The sequence below is a fragment of the Photinus pyralis genome, unplaced genomic scaffold (genome assembly GCF_008802855.1).
Source record: "Photinus pyralis isolate 1611_PpyrPB1 unplaced genomic scaffold, Ppyr1.3 Ppyr1.4_LG1, whole genome shotgun sequence".
Classification (NCBI taxonomy): Eukaryota; Metazoa; Arthropoda; class Insecta; order Coleoptera; family Lampyridae; genus Photinus; species Photinus pyralis.
In genome coordinates this window covers 35,083-55,882 of record NW_022170249.1, presented here as the reverse complement: position 1 = coordinate 55,882, position 20,800 = coordinate 35,083, and the positions used below count along the sequence as shown (strand labels likewise).

The 20,800-nt window shown below is 37.1% G+C and overlaps 2 protein-coding genes across 3 annotated transcripts; one reads left to right on the top strand and one right to left on the bottom strand.

The window, feature by feature from the left end:
- Positions 1-7,893: 7,893 nt before the first annotated feature.
- LOC116159280 lies at positions 7,894-20,585 on the bottom strand. Of its 2 annotated transcripts, XM_031472232.1 has the most exons (6): positions 20,482-20,585; positions 16,939-17,124; positions 14,512-14,580; positions 14,356-14,454; positions 14,142-14,303; positions 7,894-8,002 (listed from the first exon to the last, which is right to left on the bottom strand). In XM_031472232.1, exons 1-6 carry the CDS (start codon positions 20,530-20,532, stop codon positions 7,958-7,960), a joined length of 612 nt encoding a protein of 203 aa, XP_031328092.1. In that variant the 5' UTR covers positions 20,533-20,585; the 3' UTR covers positions 7,894-7,957. The 2 variants fall into 2 exon arrangements, with proteins under 2 accessions (XP_031328092.1, XP_031328091.1); XM_031472231.1 differs by lacking the exon at positions 7,894-8,002 and having other exon boundaries at positions 12,780-14,303.
- Positions 8,511-15,065, top strand: LOC116159281. The gene is made up of 4 exons (XM_031472233.1): positions 8,511-9,106; positions 9,905-9,969; positions 14,796-14,830; positions 15,031-15,065. The coding sequence occupies exons 1-4, from the start codon at positions 8,539-8,541 to the stop codon at positions 15,032-15,034; spliced, it is 672 nt and encodes a 223-aa protein (XP_031328093.1). The 5' UTR covers positions 8,511-8,538; the 3' UTR covers positions 15,035-15,065.
- Positions 20,586-20,800: the final 215 nt, after the last annotated feature.

Genomic DNA, 20,800 nt, shown 5'->3' with positions numbered 1-20,800 from the left:
ACTGGAGCATCAAAGTGCCATTTCATAATATACACAGGTGACAGAAATGACTTGTTTGTGGAAGTAATTGAAAAAGATCCGACGATATGGACTTCCACGATGTTGCCAAAGTTAGAAAATTTTACAAATCCTGTTTGGGACCAGAAATTATTTTAAATAGAAGAAGCAGAAACCTCAAATGCCGTCAATTACGTAACAACGAAGAAAACCTAAATTGTGTTCGTTTGATTATTGTTGCTTTCAGATTTTCGCTGATATTAGTTTTGTTTCCCTTACTTTCGGTAACCTATACTTTACGTATATACGACTTGGACGAACTAATAACTTAAATAAAAATTGGAGCGATAAACAAATATACGTTGAAACAAAGTAATTGGGGTGAGGAAACGCCCAAATGCGTTGTCTCGATATGCATTGAATTTTATTTTGATTAAGAGACATCAAAACCATTTTAAATTAAAACTGGAAAAAACAACTGACAAAACCCCAGACAGAGCAGTCGGCAGCGGGATTCGAACCCACAACCTCCCGAATAGCATCGGTGAGCGCATCCACTGCGGCACGTGCCTCGGTTGCCCCTAATGTGTTCGGAATATTCCACTTAATATAAAACTCTTTCGCAATCTCCTCCCACTCGGATGAATTTGATGGAGTTTAGTACTCTGCGTACTAAAAGATAAACTTTGGAAAGATTCGCCCAGTTGCAAGATTAAAACTGATGTCATCAAGTAATTAATTATCGAAACTGTGTATTCAAACTTTCTGTATTCTGGTGTCTATTAAAACCATGTAATTTTTTTCAAAAGGATCGGTTATCTAATTCGTAGCCAATTCCTATAGGAAGTTACAAGCACCTATCATGTAATTCGTCACGACGCAAAATCCACTTTCGACTCCACATTTTACCGCCTTCTTTTAGTTGCACTGTGCACTGAACTGCACGTGTATATAATAATATATATTATATATATATATATATATATATAATATATATTATATTATATATATATGCAAGTTTTCAATATTTTTAAATTAACTTTCGAATTTTTGTAGACCTATTTCTTTATTATTCTTTTTTCAATTTGGTGCTTAAACGTTGCTATACACAAGCTGATTTGGCGGAGTGTTGCGCACTATACAACAGTGAAGTGAGCGCTGATTGGAAACTTCAGTATACGGAATTCCTATTTAGTAACTAGGTTAGTGGAATGTAGTATAATGTAATTGGGCTTTAGTTCTTTCGTCCAAAGATCTTGCTGCAGAGTTGTAACGATTTCGCAATCAATTTGCAAACCCGTTTTCTAATTACTTGGATTGTTTCGGGTCTGTAATTTTGGCATGAATTTCTGGAAATGTGTATGTAGGGTAACCGTAACAAATGTTGCCTTATTTTGATCTAGTATGTATTCTCTGCACTATATTGCCGTAATGGATAAATGTAAAGTGACTGGATCCCGTAGTTCATCGCGGATCGCCAGGATAATATCATATAACATTCTTCTTATTATAACATTAACTCTTGCATTTGCGTCTAGAATTTCCTCATCATGATACGCATTACCTTCTGTTTATTTTCAACATTTTGCCGTGTCCTATTTTGACATCGACTTTCTGCCTGATTTAATCGTTTCTTTATACCGGGGTTGGCTTAAAAAGAAGTCTCCGTGCGCCAGTTGTAATACGAATAACAATTATCGTTCAGTTGTGGTTATAACGCATCAATGTTTGTCGGCGTTTTTTTTAACCACCCTTCTCGATAAACTGGTCGTCAGTATTTCGTTGGAAACGTAAAACGCGCATATTTCGTTTACTCGGTAGATTTAACCGCGCGAGGTGTAATCCCCGGTTCTGGCATTTCTTTTGCATAACTCCTTTTGTATTTACCAGTTTACCCAAAGTTGACGTGACCTGTGCTGGGCTTCTGCAAACTTTTTCGTTATAAGATCGTACATAATTTCGTACCCTCGTTTAGGGGATTATATTTCTACTATGATTTCGAAAAGGAGGCCCAATACTTTCGTCCCTAATCCCGAAACTTCATAGTAACGAATCTTGCGGACACCGCATGTTTGCTGGTGCTCGGAATTTTAATATGTAAAATTGGCCGTGTACTGACTTCCTCTCCGCAGTCAGTTATATCTACGTTCGTGATTGCCACCATTGCTTGCCATGCTTCTTTCCGCAATATTTTAAAGGTTTCCCTTATACGCTTATTTATCGTGTTATTTGCTCTCCTACTTGACAACCTGGCCGAGCTTCTGCTACCTGCTAGAATATTCGGCGGTACGCTATGAGAATCAAAAGTTCGCTCTTCAGTTATTACGTCTCCGTCCATTGCCTTGACTTTGTTGATTCGTGGAACGGATTATCAGAGGGGAGGATTACACAACGTCTGTAGTAGCTGACTTATTCTCTGACTAAGGCGAAATAATTTGGGAAAAATACGTGGATGAACATCACAGTTTTCTGGATACGGTCTTTTTGGCATACGGACCGGTGCACACAGCAAAAAATATATAGGGGAGAGTGGGGCAAGTTGACGTGGTTAAGGAAAAACAAATAGAAAAAATACTTTCTACCTTTTTTTAACTTCTACTATATTTGTAACATAACTTAAGCACTTCCTGCATTATGTCACACAAAAGATCAAATAAATGTATATCAACAAGAAAAGAAAATATAAAAAACTAATTCGGTGCATTTTCGTCAACTTGCCCCTTATATGGGGCAAGTTGACGACCATAAGGGGGCAAGTTGACGATTACAAACATAAATCACAAGTAAATTTCTTTTGTCCCTCATAACTGGTGCAAGCTTCGTGCCACCACTGTTTACACTCCAAACACTGTATCCAATCTTCCGAGAGAGGCTCGGAGTAACGTACCTCGCAACCAGGACAATAAACATCTTCAACGGTAGCCTGAATTTTAGATGAACATGCTTTCTTAGAGCCCAGATTTCGTTTAACTTTATTTTTCTTTTCGTTATTACTTTTTTCATTTATTTCAAGTTCGGTTTTCATAGGTGTAGATGTCAGTACAGAGGCTTTTTGTCGTTTTCTTTTGTTTCCTGAATGTCCACGAATAATTTTTGGCAATGGCTTAAGTTCCGTTAATAATATTCTCACATTTTTGGTTTTCGGTGGCGTGGATGCTGTACTAGGCGTGGATCCTGTAGGAGGCGTGGATGCTGTAGGTGGTTGTGGATGCCCTAGGTGGCGTGGATGCTCTAGGTGGTGTGGATGCTCTAGGTGACGTGGATGTTCTAGGTGGCGTGGATGTCGTATTTGGCGTGGATGCTCTAGGTGGTGTAAATGCTTTGGGTGGCGTGGATGCTCTAGGTGGTGTGATGTTTTTCTGCCTTATGATATTGATCAATGGTTCATTCATTGAGGAATCTGAGTCTGACACATCGCCTTCTACATTCTCGCTTGCAGGATTATCTCTCTCACTAACTGAAGCTGGCGCAAAATCTGAATCTTCAAAAATCATTGGATTAAACGGCTCAATACCACACTTTTGAAAGCTTTTTACAGCAGTTCCTACAACTGCAGATTTTAAATAAGCACGCCCAAAAAGTGCTGCTACCTCTTTATCGGTAATGGTTTTACCGGGGTTATTTATTAAAAAGTAGTCACAAGCCTGGCTATAATATGTTTTCAGTGGACCGAAAAACCCCACATCTAACGGCTGCAACCGATGTGTGGTGTGGGGAGGCAATCCGACCATCACGATACCATGATTTCTACACAAGTTAACTGCTGCGAGTGAGCAATGGGAAGAATGATTGTCCACTATTACCAATATGGGGGATTCTTTTGATGGGCGCGTGAATTTAATGAAGTGTTTGAGATATACAACAAATGTTTCCGTATTCATCCAGCCGCTTGGCTGTGCTACACCGTCACTGTTTGATGGAGCACCATTTAATAATTCTGGGCGCATTTCCGCAGGCATTTTGTTTGAACGGTTTGAATGCTTCTCTCGCGCATCTTTTTTCACCAGGATATTGTCCGTAACGCTGGAGTGTGCTATTTGATGGATTCTAGACTTGTCCACAACATGTAAACTGCAGAAAGCTGTACGACAGACATCTACTTTCTTCGTCCCCAATTTTATGGAATACACATAGGAGTATTGCTTGCGTACCTTCTTCTCTGCGCCAGAATTCTGCTTAGGTTTTCTTCTTCGAATTACTTTGCTGTTATCAACGAGTTAAGATATGCATCTTGGATGTTTTTGTCTTGCATCCCCCAAAACAAAAGATCTATCACGCTCAGGCTCGGTCAGCCTGTCGTAACACGCACCCTTACATTCACATCTGGGACCCTGCTTCCTTGCTGCAACTTTCTTACCGATAGCAAGGCTAACGTATTCCATTCCACTGTTTCTTAAACACTTATCTTTATTGCGTCTCCAATTGTTACCATTACGGAGACGTTTTTTACCTATAAAAAAGTGTCTATCAGCACCCAAGGAAGAACATATCAGGTATATTATATTATAACCTGTTGATGAAGGCCCTGGATCAGAATGAGCATCTACATTCTCGTCCAATAAGTTTTTTACCTCTGAATCGCTCTGAATCAGGATCATTACTATCGTCAGACGTATGAAAAGGGTCCACAATATCCGAATCAGTCATTTTTCTTCACCCGGCAAACACAATGGAAATGCATAGGTTAGAAAAATATTGGTAGCAATAATCGTACATGTGAGAAACATGACCGACTCTTGATCTCAATAGAATTCTGTCTATTTATACCTTAGACCATATAGTACATGGACTGCTAATTGTAACGAAAATATAGTCAAGGACATCGCCTGGGTATGTGAGTTTCAGGGTAAACGAGTCTATCCGAAGTTGTCCGATTAGACACGATTTGAGACTGTCAACCTATAAATTAACAAACGTCAATTAATTAATCGCCTAGATATGCCAAAAAAAGCAAACTTATTGCGATTTGTGGACGTATAGAAGATAATCAGGAGGATTGAAAGCTTCCCGTACTACGCGGTTACTATAAAAGCTACTCTTTACGGGATCCGAGTGGTGTTTATACGACTTTAGTTTACCCTGAGATTCACATACCCACGACTACAGTGCCCTCTATCCGTGACCATCCATTTTGTATTGAAAGCATAAAAAAAAAAAAAGGTCAACGTGTTTCATTCCTCCGGCACCCCTGACTACAGGGATACCGGAGGCGGGCTGCTCAGGGCTTCCTGGCCCTCTTCAGCCAGAGAACGGGATTGTAAGGATGGGTAAAGTTAGGGATTGGAACGGAAGGAACGGAGTTAGGGTGCTGAGGGGGAGAGTACTGCTCCAGCATTTGCCTCGTAGATTTCAACATAATGCTAGCATTATGCGAAGCTACGTATGTCTGAGGAAAACCCCCTGACAAAACCCCAGACAGAGCAGTCGGCAGCGGGATTCGAACCCACAACCTTCCGAATGGCATCGGTGAGCGCATCCACTGCGCCACGTGCCTCGGTTGAAAGCATAGGGCTAATAGCAGTCCATGTACTATATGGTCTAAGATTTATACCCATAATGCGATATGGTAAGATGTTTACAGCAAGAACCAGCTACGTGACAAATATTTCATGATATGTGGACGGCTCTTGCACCACACGATGCGGTGTATTTTTTAGAATGAAAAACGAACAAAAACTAATTTTGGCCAAAATTGGCATTTGACTGGTTATTGCATCGAGCCCTTCAATTGAGCTATTGGTCATAGACAGGACGAAACGCCATGGAAACGCATAGCAAAAATCGTGAAAAAAAGTACCTCTGACGATATTTGCAGGGTCCTCTTTTGCCATAACATTTGTTATGACTTTGTCGTTCTTTGGATTATACCCTAAAGTGCTCAAAAAGAATGTTTTGCACACTTCGTGCTTTTCACCCCCACTTTTTAAAAAATACTTAAAAGTTCTTTTCCGAGTACTTTTTGCTAGACTAGACCACGTCGTCTCTTTACATCAGTCACGGTGACTTTTGACGAAACAAAAATCCTTCAATTCATGGACCAGTACTGCTTATTGATTGATGCGCGTTGATTCTCATTGAACATTTACATTATCTACGACACACAACGCACGCCGGTCGCAAATTGTGTTGCTACTGAACCTGCTCTTCTTTCCTTTTCTGTTTTGTTTTATCAGGTTTTTCTCTTTCTCATTTCTCCCTTTTTAGTATAACTTCGATCAGAATTTTCGCTATCAGACACAGAAGTAATTGTAGAAGGTGCATCGGTTGCAGCAGCTTTTGCAATGCTCCTATTGATAGAAATCGAACCTGTGGTTGTGCAATTGTCATCTGATTCCAATTCAACGTTTTCTTCAGACTCGGATAGCAAAAAGTCAGGATTTTTAAGGGAGTCATCAGAATCAGGTTGGTAACTCATTAAATTGGATGTAGTCTGCAAAGTTGAATCTTCACCTTCCGTGGTTTGCATTCTGACGACTGGTTGTAATATAGTGTATTCTTTACCTTCTGTTTCTTCACTGTCACACTCTACATCATTAGAACTTGGATGCATGCTTTAAAGAAGAAACAAAGAAAACAAGAAGAAAAAAAATCATTTCGTAAGCCGATTCCTCCCTCAATGAAGGTAAATGCTGCAAAACTCCGACTAGTTCCTAAAGATTCGTCTTCAGATAGCGAAGATCATTACTCGGTAAACGATTCAACTGATGGAGAAGATTTTAATGAAAATGAGTGTGTTGGGTGTATGGAGAGGTATGAGGAAACAAAATCTACAGTAGACCGGATTCAGTGTGTAACGTGCAATAGGTGGCTTCATGACAGCTGTACGACATATAAGGCCTACTGCATGACATGTGGTAAAAAAGTCTCTATGCAGAAGGTTAACGAGAAAACACCATAAGCCATCTCTCCCTGATACAGTGCGTCAACTCCCCATACGGGAGAGTTTGCCAAATGCAAACATTTTTTTAATTTTCGTTTTTGAGAAAAATACCTCATTTGAAATCTGTCGCAACCGGCGAACATAGACGAACTAAGACAGAGAATAATTCAAGAATGTCGAAATATTGCAAAACCAACATAGGAAAGGTTCGACAAGAGTTTGAGAATAGATTATAACTGGCGATCAAAAATGAGTTGCTGTCGAGTCGGCTTTGGAAGTTCAAGTTAAATACGATTTTCCATGTTTATTTTTTGATTTGCACGATAATTACTAACCTAAATGTAATGCTATTTGGTATGGTTGGAAAGCATTTTTTCAGAGCTTTCCAACGACGTATCACACATGGGGGGTCACTATTTAAGATTTAAAAGTTGGGGTGGCTGGGGCGCAGGGGGTTGGAGGGGGTGCGTCGCCAACTATGTCATTGTGATTCCCCCTTCGAATTACCGAAACGGATTTTGATTTTTTTAAATATCTCGTTTATTTACTAAGATATGGGGGGTGGTAAGTTTTCAAATTGTCACCCTGTATATATATATATATATATATATATATATATATATCTCAAATCAATATGACGGCCATACATGGAACAAGCATTCGACGGCCGGCAGAAGTAACTGTAACGTTTCCGTTTACATTTGAATTGAAATTCCCGCTAAATATGAAAATATAAACTCAAGGTAACCAACAATAAGAATTTGGACAAAGGTAACTAGTGGTTGAATGGTTGAATGAATCCGAGAATATTGTTGTAATCCTGTAAGAAATTCAAAATTAATTAAATTGATTGATACATTTACTACAAACATAAACTAAATTTTAGATCCATGCCATACATATGTGATATTTGAAATTATATGAAATTCCTTTTAATTATCAAATAAACCCAATTACATTTGGGTTTATTTATTACTTATTTATTAGATAGTTAAAATACCAATTTGGATCATCGTATAATCTACCCTTAATTTACCAAGTTTGACCAATACCTATTTACATCTGGAGCCGGAATCCACATCAGAATCTCATCCAACGCCGTCGTTTGGTAACCATCACCGAGTCCTAAAACAATAAAAAAAAAATAGAAATCAATTTGGATTAAGGTCAGAAAAACTGTTTATAAATTAAACTCACCTCATTAATCATCCAACACAAAACATATTGTGAAGTAATCACGACATACGTAATCTGTAAGAGATCTCCGGTAAAACCCTACAACACCCACTCAAACATTCACCTCTCTTTCATTTCTAGTAGTCCTTAAAAAAAGCAGTTATTATTTTAGCGAACATTAAAGAATCAAGTATTTGTGTCAATGGTTTATTTCATATAGTTCTAGGACTGGGTTTTATTAATCGTACCCTAATTTGTCCAACGCAACCCTGGCGCCCTAATAATCCTTATGCTCTCCGGTTTTGAGCCGAGCGAAGGGGTATCGGTCCAACATTGTATGAACCATTGCCATACAGTTTTCTTACCAGGTAGTTTGTTTCTTGATTGATTTATTTTGTTGTCCATTTAACTATTGACCGTATTTACGTTACCTCTTCATGAACCTATCGAATTGGTATTTTTGCCAATACGAAAAGGTTATAATAATGAAAAAAATGAAGGCAACAGCAAGTAATCAATCAGAAGAAAATCTTGGCTTGTCTAGTTTATACACAGAACTTAGAAGTAGAAGAACAACACGTGCGAAGGCTCCGAAAATAACAAAACCTACACAAGTTGAGACTGCATCGTTAATACAATTAACACCACCTGTGTCTATTGAAAGTACGTCTGCTGTACAGTTAGCAATAACTGAACAACCACTACCTCCGTCACCTAATCCATCGCAACCTGACGAAACAATGGGTTACACATGGGACAAAAGAGCGATTATCGCTAAAAGTCAACCTTGGTATAACATCGAAGAGTTAATGGCTTTACTTATTAACATTCGTAAAGCTAACTATAGCATCGTTGAACAAAGGCAACAAATGTTGACTGCTCTTAACGAGATGAGAACTGCAGCTCCTTTTGACAGAAACGTTCGATTTCCAGAAGGGGTAGTTTACATTTGTGAAACACACGGCGACTGGATAAGAAAGTTCCAGCAATTAAGGACTTCTTTAAGTTTTAAAGACTTTTCTGCTAAGGATAAAGGATCAACAAGCAAACCAGGTGAACCAGCTGACTTTAATGACAGTTTATTGGCTTGTCACAATGCAATTACCGGAATAATGACGCAACTAGGTCAAGAAGAATATCTTATTGACCGTGAAACATTTGAAAAGAAGTACAATTTAGTTTGGACAGTATAAGACTGATTAATTCAGTATTACTAGAATGTAGAATTTTTATTTATTTTTATATAACTAACATTTGAGTTATGTTAGTGTAAATATTTTGATTTTTCTAAATTTTTCAAAAAAAAAAAAAAAAAAAAATTAAAACCTTTTCGTATTGGCAAAAATACCAATTCGATAGGTTCATGAAGAGGTAACGTAAATACGGTCAATCGTTAAATGGACAACAAAATAAATCAATCAAGAAACAAACTACCTGGTAAGAAAACTGTATGGCAATGTTTCATACAATGTTGGACCGATACCCCTTCGCTCGGCTCAAAACCGGAGAGCATAAGGATTATTAGGGCGCCAGGGTTGCGTTGGACAAATTAGGGTACGATTAATAAAATCCAGTCCTAGAACTATATGAAATAAACCATTAACACAAATACTTGATTCTTTAATGTTCGCTAAAATAATAACTGCTTTTTTTAAGGACTACTAGAAATGAAAGAGAGGTGAATGTTTGAGTGGGTGTTGTAGGGTTTTACCGGAGATCTCTTACAGATTACGTATGTCGTGATTACTTCACAATATGTTTTGTGTTGGATGATTAATGAGGTGAGTTTAATTTATAAACAGTTTTTCTGACCTTAATCCAAATTGATTTCTATTTTTTTTATTGTTTTAGGACTCGGTGATGGTTACCAAACGACGGCGTTGGATGAGATTCTGATGTGGATTCCGGCTCCAGAGGTAAATAGGTATTGGTCAAACTTGGTAAATTAAGGGTAGATTATACGATGATCCAAATTGGTATTTTAACTATCTAATAAATAAGTAATAAATAAACCCAAATGTAATTGGGTTTATTTGATAATTAAAAGGAATTTCATATAATTTCAAATATCACATATGTATGGCATGGATCTAAAATTTAGTTTATGTTTGTAGTAAATGTATCAATCAATTTAATTAATTTTGAATTTCTTACAGGATTACAACAATATTCTCGGATTCATTCAACCATTCAACCACTAGTTACCTTTGTCCAAATTCTTATTGTTGGTTACCTTGAGTTTATATTTTCATATTTAGCGGGAATTTCAATTCAAATGTAAACGGAAACGTTACATAACATATCTAGATGTATATACGTCACGAATATTGTTAAATAATGAATGGAGGACTTCAAATTTTGATAAAAGCATACACATGATTTTTCCGTGAAAGTACATAGTACTATCAATATGACGGCATCCCTTATAACAGCAACGTGATGACCAGAAGCGTATATTTTATATATAACAAAGGTATCGAACGGCCATATATAACAGTACTCGCTAATACGACGGAATGGGTGGAAGTGAGATAGTCAGTTAATAAAGGGGGGTGGGAGTCAGTGAAGCGAGTAAGTGAGAGTGGGCGGATAACTAACAGTGACTGCGAGTGAAAGCAAAATCATCTTAACACATAGTAGAGCTAATCACTCTCGACCAGGTTCACCAGATGAATTTAGTAACGAGTGAGAGTAAGTAAATTAGGGGGGGGGGGGGGGGGGGGCGAATGAGCGGGAGTGAGTCAGTGACTGAATTATAGTAAGAGATTGAAAGCGAGTGGGTGAATTAGTGTGGGCGAATGAGCGATAGTGAGCCAGTGACTGAATTATAGTAAGCGAGTGAGAATGAGTGAATTAGTGATCGATAATGAGCGGGAGTGAATCAGTGACTAAATTATATTGAGCGAATGAGAGTGATTGAATTAGTGAGGCGAATGGGCGAGAGTGAGTCAGTGACTGAATTATAGTAAGCTAGTGAGAGTGAGTGAGTGAGAAAATTGAGCGTATGAGTGAGCGCGTGACAGTAGATCCGAGTGGGTTGGTGGAAGTGAATGAGTCAGTTAATAAATGAGGGTGAGAGTGTGTGCGCGTGTGTGTGTGTGAGCGAGTTAGAGTGTGTGAATAACTAACAGTGACTGCCAGTGAAAGCAAAATCATCTTAACACACGTTAGAGCTAACCACTGTTGAGCAGGGTCACCGAAATGAATTATAGTAAGCGAGTGAGGGTGAGTGAATTGGTGAGGGAGAATGAGCAATAGTGAGGCTGTGATTGAATTGTAGTGAGCGAGTGAGAATTATTGAATTATAGTGAGCAAGGTAGAATGAGGGAATTAGTGAGAGATAATGGGCGGGAGCGAGTCAGTTACTTAATTATATTGATCGAATGAGAGTGAGTGAATGAATAAGGCCGAATGAGCGAGAGTGAGTCAGTGACTGAATTATAGTAAGCGAGTGAGAGCGTGTGAATTAGTGAGGGCTAATGAGCGAGTCAGTGATTGAATCATAGTAAGAGAGGGAGAATGAGTGAATTAGTGAGGGATAATGAGCGATAGTGAGTCAGTGACTAAATTACATTGATCGAATGAGAGTGAATGAATCAGTGAAGCCGAATGAGCGAAAGTGAGTCAGTGACTGAATTATAGAACGACAGTGATAACGAGCGAGTGAATTGGTGAGGGGCGGACTAGCAAGTGTGAGGCAGTGACTGAATTATAGTAAGCGAGTGAGAGTGACTGAATTAGTGAGGGCGAATGAGCGAGAGTGAGTCAGTGACTAAATTATATTGATCGAATGAGAGTGAGTGAATTAGCGAGGCCGAATGAGCGAGAGTGACTCAGTGACTGAATTATAGTAAGCGAGTGAGAGTGAGTGAATTAGTGATAGCGAATGAGCAAGAGTGAGTCAGTGATTGAATTATAGTAAGAGAGTGAAAGAGAGCGAGTGAATTAGTGAGGGAAAATGAGCAAGAGTGATTCAGTGACTGAATTATAGTAAGTTAGTGAGAATGAATGAATTAGTAGGGATGGAGGAGAGTGAGTGGACACCTGGGTAGGAAAATGACAGTGCGTGCGAGTGACAGCGAAGTCATCTTATCCCATGATTGAACCAATCACTTTTTTGAGAGTGAGCGAGTGATGGTAGGTGATAGCCGAGTACGTGAGATACATTTATGATAAACACATAAAGATTTACATTTTCCTGAATATTTATTTTGAACATACACTTTAATCTTCAACCAATCTTTGTTATCGAGCAACTGCGTATGCGTATTTTTTAGTGTTTCGCATTCGCTCCTCTTAGGAGGCTTCTTATTTTGTATGTGCTTCGCAAAAAACGAGCACACAACCTTTTTTTGCTGATCTGTCCATGGCACTAAAGTTCTTTGTTGCTTTCCGTTTTTCTTTACAGTGTTTTCGGTTTCGATCCGTGCAATTTGGACCTCGTTCACATCATTCAATGGTTCTGGCACGTCCGCAATCAATTCTTGCTCATCGTTTGGATTCGCCTGGTTTTCTTTGTCTTCCTCAATTAGACACTGATCCATGTTAACATCTATTTGGTCCAAGGTTTTCCCTTTAAATTGACCGACGTCACCTTTTTCTAGCAGTAACAATATTTTTGCAATCTTCGATGTTTGGTAGACATCATCTGGCAGCCTATATGATTGGCGATGGATTCCAATGGTATGCCCCATGAATGTGGCGAGTTGTTCCAAATCTGACTCCGACATATTGAACACTTGTGATAATGTGGCCAAATGTTTCCTTAATTTAGTACATGTTATGCCTTCCGGATTTTTGCATGTTTTTGTAACACTTTGTATCCGCTAATTTCTTTAGCGGAGTTAACGTTGGAGAATAAATAAGGATTTTCGGTCTTACAAAAATTAGGGCGATACTTTATGATGTGTCCAATGTGCTCCTGTACATCCTTACTAAATAAAATAGGGACACCACGCCCCCTTTTACCTCTAATTACAATTCTTTTAAAGGTATTCATAAGAATTTTTTCAGTTGGAGTTACCGCCTCTTCAAACTCTTCATAACTGTGGCTGCTACCGGTGGCGAAAGTTTCGTATGTGTGAACCAGCAAACGTTGTAACTCCCCTGGTCTTCTCCTGTTCAATAACATAACTCGGCAATAGACACTCTCTATTAAAATTTGGAAGTCCTTGCGTGTTCCCGACGATTGAATGTTTAACATTGCTCGATTTCCAATTTTTATCAAATATTCTTTCAGTAATTTTAGGTCTTGAGCCAAGGGAATAATGGAAACCTTATTCCACTTATTTACGTTTAAATCGCTTCCGGCTTGATTAGAGATTTCAAATTTCCAATTCGCATTTATTAAGTGGATCAGTGTTTTCAGATCAGCTTCAATATCAGCAGTTGACACGCTTATATCGACGTTTTTTCTTTTTAGGTTTTCCATTATGGCGATGTCACAACATTGTTTAATGGAAGTTGCAATATTCAAAGCATATGTTGGGGACTTGAACGTTTCATGGTCCATGTCAAATCTTGCAACTGCCTTAGTTGCATCTATTAAAATATCAAAATTTTAGTCAGGTCTGTCAAATGAGGATGCATTTTTTTAATATGAAGTACAAGCCTCGCCAACTCCCGCATTTTGCGAGAAGTAACGTTCACAAAGTGCTCTTCTTTATGTATTTTTAAATATCTAGCTCCAAACGCGCAAATCAAAACATCTTTTTTTGCTATCAGTGAAATTTCATCTGGTCTCATTTTTGGAAAAACCCTATTTTTCAAATTTAAGTCAACCTTTAAATGGTTCAGCATAAAGGTTTGTGTTTCTAGACGGTTGATTGGGATTACGTTGCTTAGCGTGCCTCCATAATTGTTTTTTTGAGTATAAACCACAACAATGTGAGCACGGCAAGAGAGGTTGGTCAAGGGTACCTTTCCTAACTGGTTTTTGTAGTGTATTAGAATTTAAATAGTTTCCCTTTTTACGTATCATCGTAATTAATTGTTTTCTTGTGGTGCTTCTTGGAGGATATGACAAGATTTTTTGTACTTCAGTTTCTGTTGCATGGTTTCGGATAATATGCCTAGCAAAACACTGTACCAAGGTGTCGCAGAAAAAGCAAAAGTCCTTCTGCCTATTTCTTTTTCCATATAAAAGATCGTTACCGGTTTCCTCTACGGGCAAAACTGCGGTAATTGTTTGAGAAGAACTTATTTCAGGTGAAATGGTCCGATTTTCTTCGGCTTGGTTACAAATTGAGGTCTAAAATAAATCATAATTTATTGATTGGTCCAACTTTAAATGAATAACTTACAGATGTACAAGTAGTTTTAGCAGAGGGAATATGGTAAGATTGTTTGTCATGTAGATCTTCGAGTTCTAAATCCATTTCCACATCTGAATCCTCCGAACTCTGTTAAATTGTAAAGCTTATAGTTATCTCAGTTTATGAAATTTATGAACATGTTACCGTGTCGGAGCAACTATTAGGTACATAGTCGTCATCATCGTCTTTATCAGATGCGTCAAATTCGGGAATCTGTAATTAAAGTATATGCACTAGCATATCGTCTTAAATACTCAACAATACAAAATCATAATTAGTACATTTGATGTTAAAAAAAAGTGGTAAGGTACAGGGGTCGTGGGCGAGGTGTTAATCGCGACAAACAAGCAATGTATGGTGTAACAAGTTCACAAGGGAATGTATTATTTTATTCTTTCTTTAATGTAAAACTGCCCATTTCTATTCAGGTGTTCATCATCTATCAATTTAATGAGTTCACAAGGTAATGTATTATTTTATTATTTTTTTTTAAAAATGCCCATTTCTATTTCAGGTGTTCATCATCTATCAATTTAATGAGTTCACAAGGTAATGTATTATTTTATTATTTTTTAATTTAAAAATGCCCATTTCTATTTCAGGTAGTAGGTGCTATATGACGTAAAAGTCTAACCTTTTATGTGACAACTAACTTTGTTTAAGCTAAAACCCAAGAGAATCTGAATTTTAGAGCGAGGCGGTAATATTAAACCATGCATAGGCATTCTCTCTCTACATCTATGAATGTATTGTTCAGAATTTGAATTTGTTAGAATTAAACAATGTATCTATGTTAAAGGATTTGATAAACATAGACTACTCTCTGAAAGACTTAATCCTTTTCACCCATCTACTTCTATTTACATGTCTTTATAATTAGTATGTTATGCGCTATTTTCACCATTTACGTTAGGTAGGTAGATCCTAAAAATTAAAGCAGATATGCAAATGTCCAAAATTTAAAACGGCGCTTCTTTAATACACGTAAGTATAATTATATTGTAGCTTCTTAACAAACATCACATGTACTAATTCAAAACCAATCTTCCAGTACGTTATTGCAAAATTGCAATATGACTCCAGTAAATCTAGGAAATTTGACATGGGTAACCCAGGAATTTTGGGTGTGAAGTTTTGACCCAACCTACAGTACAATTTTGTCGGAAGTTACCACATTCGCTTTATCGGTACCCACTTCCGACGTCCCGTTACCCTTCAATTCGTGCGTGTGAAGTTTTGACCCCACCACCAATAAGTATTGTCGGAAGCCACCACATTCCCTTTGTCGGTACCCAGTTCCAACGTCCCATTATCCCGCAATTCGCATTTGAAGTTTTGACCCCACCAACGATAAGATCTTGTCGGAAGCTACCACATTCCCTTTGTCGGTACCCATTTCCGACGTCCCGTTATCCCGCAATTTGTGTTGGGAGCTTTGACCCCACCATCAGTAAGATCTTGTCGGAGACTACCACATTCCCATTGTCGGTAACCTCTTCTGACACTCCCAGAGCCATAGAAATGCGCTATTTTGGTGGATTTCGAAAAAAAACGCCTCGAAATAGTATTCTACAGTGTGTCCGTAAAGTATGGAATAAATTCGATATTTCCAAAACCAAAGGTCTTTACACAAAAACCTGAAACACGTCGATTTTTAATTTTAATCTACATTTTACAACAAAATTTCATCATACAGGGTGATCCATATTAATGTGATAACGTCATCGGTAATTTTTTTAAACGCAACACCCTGTATTTGGTGTCAGTTTTTGATAATTCGTAACGAGGTGATTCCGAAAAGGTATGATACTTGGGTCTAACGGGCAGAATTTGAAAGATGTGCGCTTAGAAAATAAGTTTTATTGATATCTAATAAAAGTAGAAATTAATTAATTATTTTATATTTTTTTCTAATGATTAATTTAACAATGGGAAAGTAATCCAGTAGTAAATACATGGCTTTATTTTAAATGTTGGAACTGTAGTCCTTGCTGTATTTGACAGTAACCTAAACGTTGAATAAATTCTTGTTGAACCTTGTTTATGGTTTCTTGAGAAATATCTTTCAAATTCTGTCCGTTAGACCCCAAGTATCATACCTTTTCGGAATCACCTCGTTACGAATTATCTAAAACTGACACCAAACACAGGGTGTTGTATTTAAAAAAATTACCGAAAGCGTCATCACATTAATATGGATCACCCTGTATGATGAAATTTTGTTGTAAAACGTAGAATATTAAAATTAAAAATCGACGTGTTTCAGGTTTTTGTGAAAAGACCTTTGGTTTTGGAAATATCGAATTTATTCCATACTTTACGGACACACTGTATTTTTGGGACAAAGTGAGATTAAAAGTTACCTTTTTACAAATAAATTTGCAAAAATGCGCCAAAATCTGATTCAAAATGGCGAAAAAATGGTGAACTTTGAGAGTGCGCACATTCAGGGTTAAGCTTCTCTTTTGTGACCCTTTCGATTGAGGGACAAAAGAAAAAATGTACCCAAAATTGCTGGGTTCCGAAGTAGATTTACTGGCCTATATGAATAGCACTAAATATTAAAAGTACCGTTTCATCAATATCGCCATCGAGATGATCTGGAATTGATTCGCGGCCTCCGTTTTCAATGTCTGAATTCGAAGAGTTTATTGTGCCATCTTGAACAGGTGCCACCTCAGCAGCTGCTGGAGAGAGCGGCCTGTTACAGAACCAACGCAGTGTTCTCTTTTCTGAACTTCTTGGTGGAAGTGCGTACTGTAATACGTAATATGCCATGTTACAATTTAAAATGTAAAAGCCATCTTAAAGATACTTATTTTTAAATTCTTGCAAAAATTGATATAAAGAAGTACAACATTCTATGAACAAAAATCATTACTGACTGCAAAAAATGTTTGTTAAATACGACCATTAAAAAGTATTGCAAATTAGTTCGAGCCAGCATAACCCAAACAACGCGGTATTGTTAACAAACACATTAAAAATACATAACGAAATGCTCAGGAAATGTAAAGCGTTTCATGTTCACTTGCAAGCACAAGAAAAGCACTTGTGAGAATGAAATAGCTCCACTTCTCAAATAAACCACGGCAAACAACCTTCCGCTACGTTGCCAAGCGGCGGCCGTCATGTAATCGGTGAAATGGGAACGAAAGTATACTTAATATACACAAATTGAACAGCGCCACTTATTTCGACCGCGCAACTACACTATACTATGCCTCACAAACGCGTCATTTGACGACCGACGTTTCTTTACCTCTTAGGCAACCTATCATGCTTCTCGACATTTTTAACAGAGATGCAGTTCGACGGCCATATATGGCCGTCACATGCATCCGGCCGTCCCAATGATGGTAAAATTTCTATGTATGGCCGTCAGATTGATATGTTGCTATATATATAGCAAAAGTCTAAACACATTTGTTCAGAGAAAAAAATACTGCATCTGGTCATACTATTACTCATAATTTTCCGTTTTTCAAAACCGTAGAAATCGACAAAATAAAAAGGTACATTTTACAATAACAATGCCTTGGAATTATCTAAAAAACAGCGACATTATTTGCCTTTGACGTACCTATATTAAATTTATTTCGAAATTTATACTTGTTTATAAATTAGTTAATCATTAAATTGTTTATTTAACTGAAGAGAAAGAGGAAATGTTAAAGTTGTTTTATACCCGCCAAGTAACGTCTTTATTTAGTGTGAAGTACCCAAATCGACGGATTCCAAGTAATACCACAGTAGTCAGAATTGTGCGCAAGTTTCAAAGAACAGGAACAGAACAGTGTTAAATCACTGCAAGTGCAATAACGTTAAAAATGTCCGTCAAAACCATCAGGATACGAAAATACATTCAACGTTTTGGCTGCGGTAGCGGAAAATCCGAATATGAGTTCAAGAACAATTCTTCCTCAAATCAATTTCTTTTTCTTCTATTATATACTCTAATTCCGGAATATGATAAACAAATAGTATCTGGTGCAGATGCAGCATTTCATTCTCTAAAAAAACATTACCCCATAAAAGCTTTTTCTTGCGTCGGTTAGTTGAAATAGAATTAAATATGAAAATCGTTCGACGTCAAAACAACCATAACTTAGATGCGATGCGCTTGTAGTTTGTTAAAAGATTCCAAGGCATCACTGATTTATAAAAATGTAATTTTTTATTTTGTGGAATTCTACGGTTTTGAAAAACTGAAAATTATAAGTAATCGTATGAACAGATTGGCTATAAAGAAATTACCATTGAAATCCCTATGCTGCGTCGCTATAGGCACAACCCGATATATATATATATATATATATATATATATTCGTATGGGAGAAGCAAGTTCTTGAATTCAGAACCAAATCAATAAAATATGTAAACTACTGCTTATCTCATCTATTATCCTTGCGTTTTGTCTCCAATATATTATATATATATATATATATATATATATATATATATATATATATAAAATTATCTCCTGCATACGCACTGAATTAGAATTAATGTCAGAAATGTTAAAACTGGATAATTTTATACTACTGAAAACCCGTCATTTGACAGATTATGTGCTCAATATTACTATTTTGATTGGTAAATATGATTATTTTGGTTGGTATGCTGTGTAATATCGTACAATTTTTTAATTATTAATAATTAAGAGTTGTAAAAATTGTGTTCTCTGGCCAATTCTTGCAAACTCTCAGAAACGGAAGGAGATTGACGAAAATATATGCGGACTTTTTTAAAGGGCATTAAATTTTCTATAAAAAAGTCCGCGGGAGCATATGCCGACGACGTTCCGTCTGGAAACGACAACCGTTCGAAATCACCTCTCTCGCGCAATTGCATTGCCTACTCCATTCATAAAGATACGCGATAATGAACCCGTAACACCAGAGGAATTTGCTGATGTTTTGCTAAAAATATACTTACATTCTTTAGTACTATGAATTTTACATTGCGGATTTACACCATTACGGGGGCTGAAATAGTGATAACGTTGAGAATGTAAAATGCTGCACATGCGTTTTTAAGTGCTTATAGGTACTTCATTTTCAAAGAAGTTTGCATCTACATTATAACCGCAGTTTGAAATACTTTCTTTATACATTTTCCAACGGGTCCTGGTTCAATCTTGCTGTCAACACATAAGGAAGATCTTCTGTTTTAATGTGATGATGAAGCATTTGAATCGCTTTAATTGTTTGAAGCATTCCGCTGAAGCTGGGTGGTGTGGTGGGCGCATTTTGAGTTGGCTTTGGATGAAGATTTTTGTAAACTGGACAGTATTTCGAATCCATTTTGTAGAACCTGTACCACTGCAGTATTTTTATCGCATAATGGACGTTGCCAAGGCTTCTTGCGGTGTACAAATTTGGAATTCAAGGCATCAAACAATCGATCTATGATTTCTATCAAATCCGCAGTGTACTTTGCCTCCTCTGGCAGTTGTTTACACTCGATTGCAGTGTGTAGTGCAGCCGCGACACTATGACTAGATTTCTTGCAATTAAGATACGAACATAAATTTCCAGACATTTCTCTTATAACAAGTACACTTTGGCAATGAAGGACAAATACAAGAAACGTAATCAAATTACTAAGCCAATGAAATACTAATTAATCCATGCGGTAGAGAATAAAACGGTAGACATTTACGTTAATCGCTATTAAGTAAACGGGCATATATATATATATATATATATATATATATATATATATATATATATATATATAATTAGTACAATAACGGGGGTTCCAGAACAGACGTTTCCAGGAAAAAATTTCCGAAGGAGTAGAGTGTTATTTGGTAAAACAAGGAAAGATGGGGGAAATAAAATAGTGTAAATTATTTTAGATGTAGACTTTTTTCACTATTCACTATTTTTGCATTTGCACGAAAAGTAGCCGTTTTGGCGCGGCCGCTGGCGGCGGTCTGGTTGGCCCTACAGATTTGGTTGTTACATGTTAAATGTATAAAATTTTGTGGACTACAATTTTGTATAGAATAGTTTTTCTTTTAAAACGTACCGTTTATGAGTTATAGGCGAAAATGTAAAAATGCCGCAAATAATTTGCGGTTATTTGCGGCTGCCGCAGTTAGCTCACCTCTGGCGTGTTAGCAAAGTGAAAATTCTGATTCAGCGGTTCAAAATACATATAAAACCGTTGAGAAAAAAACTTCGGGAATTTTTTCTTGAGAAAATCCTCATATGATTGAGCTAAATCTAACTAATAATGTCCATAAATTGACGCACAAATTCGCACCTGTAAAAAAGTTCAGTCTATTGTATTTGGTCTATCTGTGGTTGTAACCAAAAATAACAACCCACTTCCATAACCTGCAGGGTATAAATTATATATATATATATATATATATATATATATATATATATATAACTACAAAACTATAACAAAATCTTGACAA

What these genes read in the sequence shown, in the direction of transcription:
- LOC116159281 (XM_031472233.1), top strand. Translation starts at nt 8,539, where the DNA reads ATGAAAAAAATGAAGGCAACAGCAAGTAATCAATCAGAAGAAAATCTT. An exon ending in AGGATCAACAAGCAAACCAG is followed by an intron (nt 9,107 to 9,904) that starts GTGAACCAGCTG and finishes TTATTGTTTTAG; the next exon opens with GACTCGGTGATGGTTACCAA. An exon ending in TGTGGATTCCGGCTCCAGAG is followed by an intron (nt 9,970 to 14,795) that starts GTAAATAGGTAT and finishes ATTTCTATTCAG; the next exon opens with GTGTTCATCATCTATCAATT.
- LOC116159280 (XM_031472231.1), bottom strand. Translation starts at nt 20,532, where the DNA reads ATGTATTTTGAACCGCTGAATCAGAATTTTCACTTTGCTAACACGCCA. An exon ending in ACTTTGCTAACACGCCAGAG is followed by an intron (nt 17,125 to 20,481) that starts GTGAGCTAACTG and finishes TACGTATTACAG; the next exon opens with TACGCACTTCCACCAAGAAG. An exon ending in ATGGCGATATTGATGAAACG is followed by an intron (nt 14,581 to 16,938) that starts GTACTTTTAATA and finishes CTTTAATTACAG; the next exon opens with ATTCCCGAATTTGACGCATC.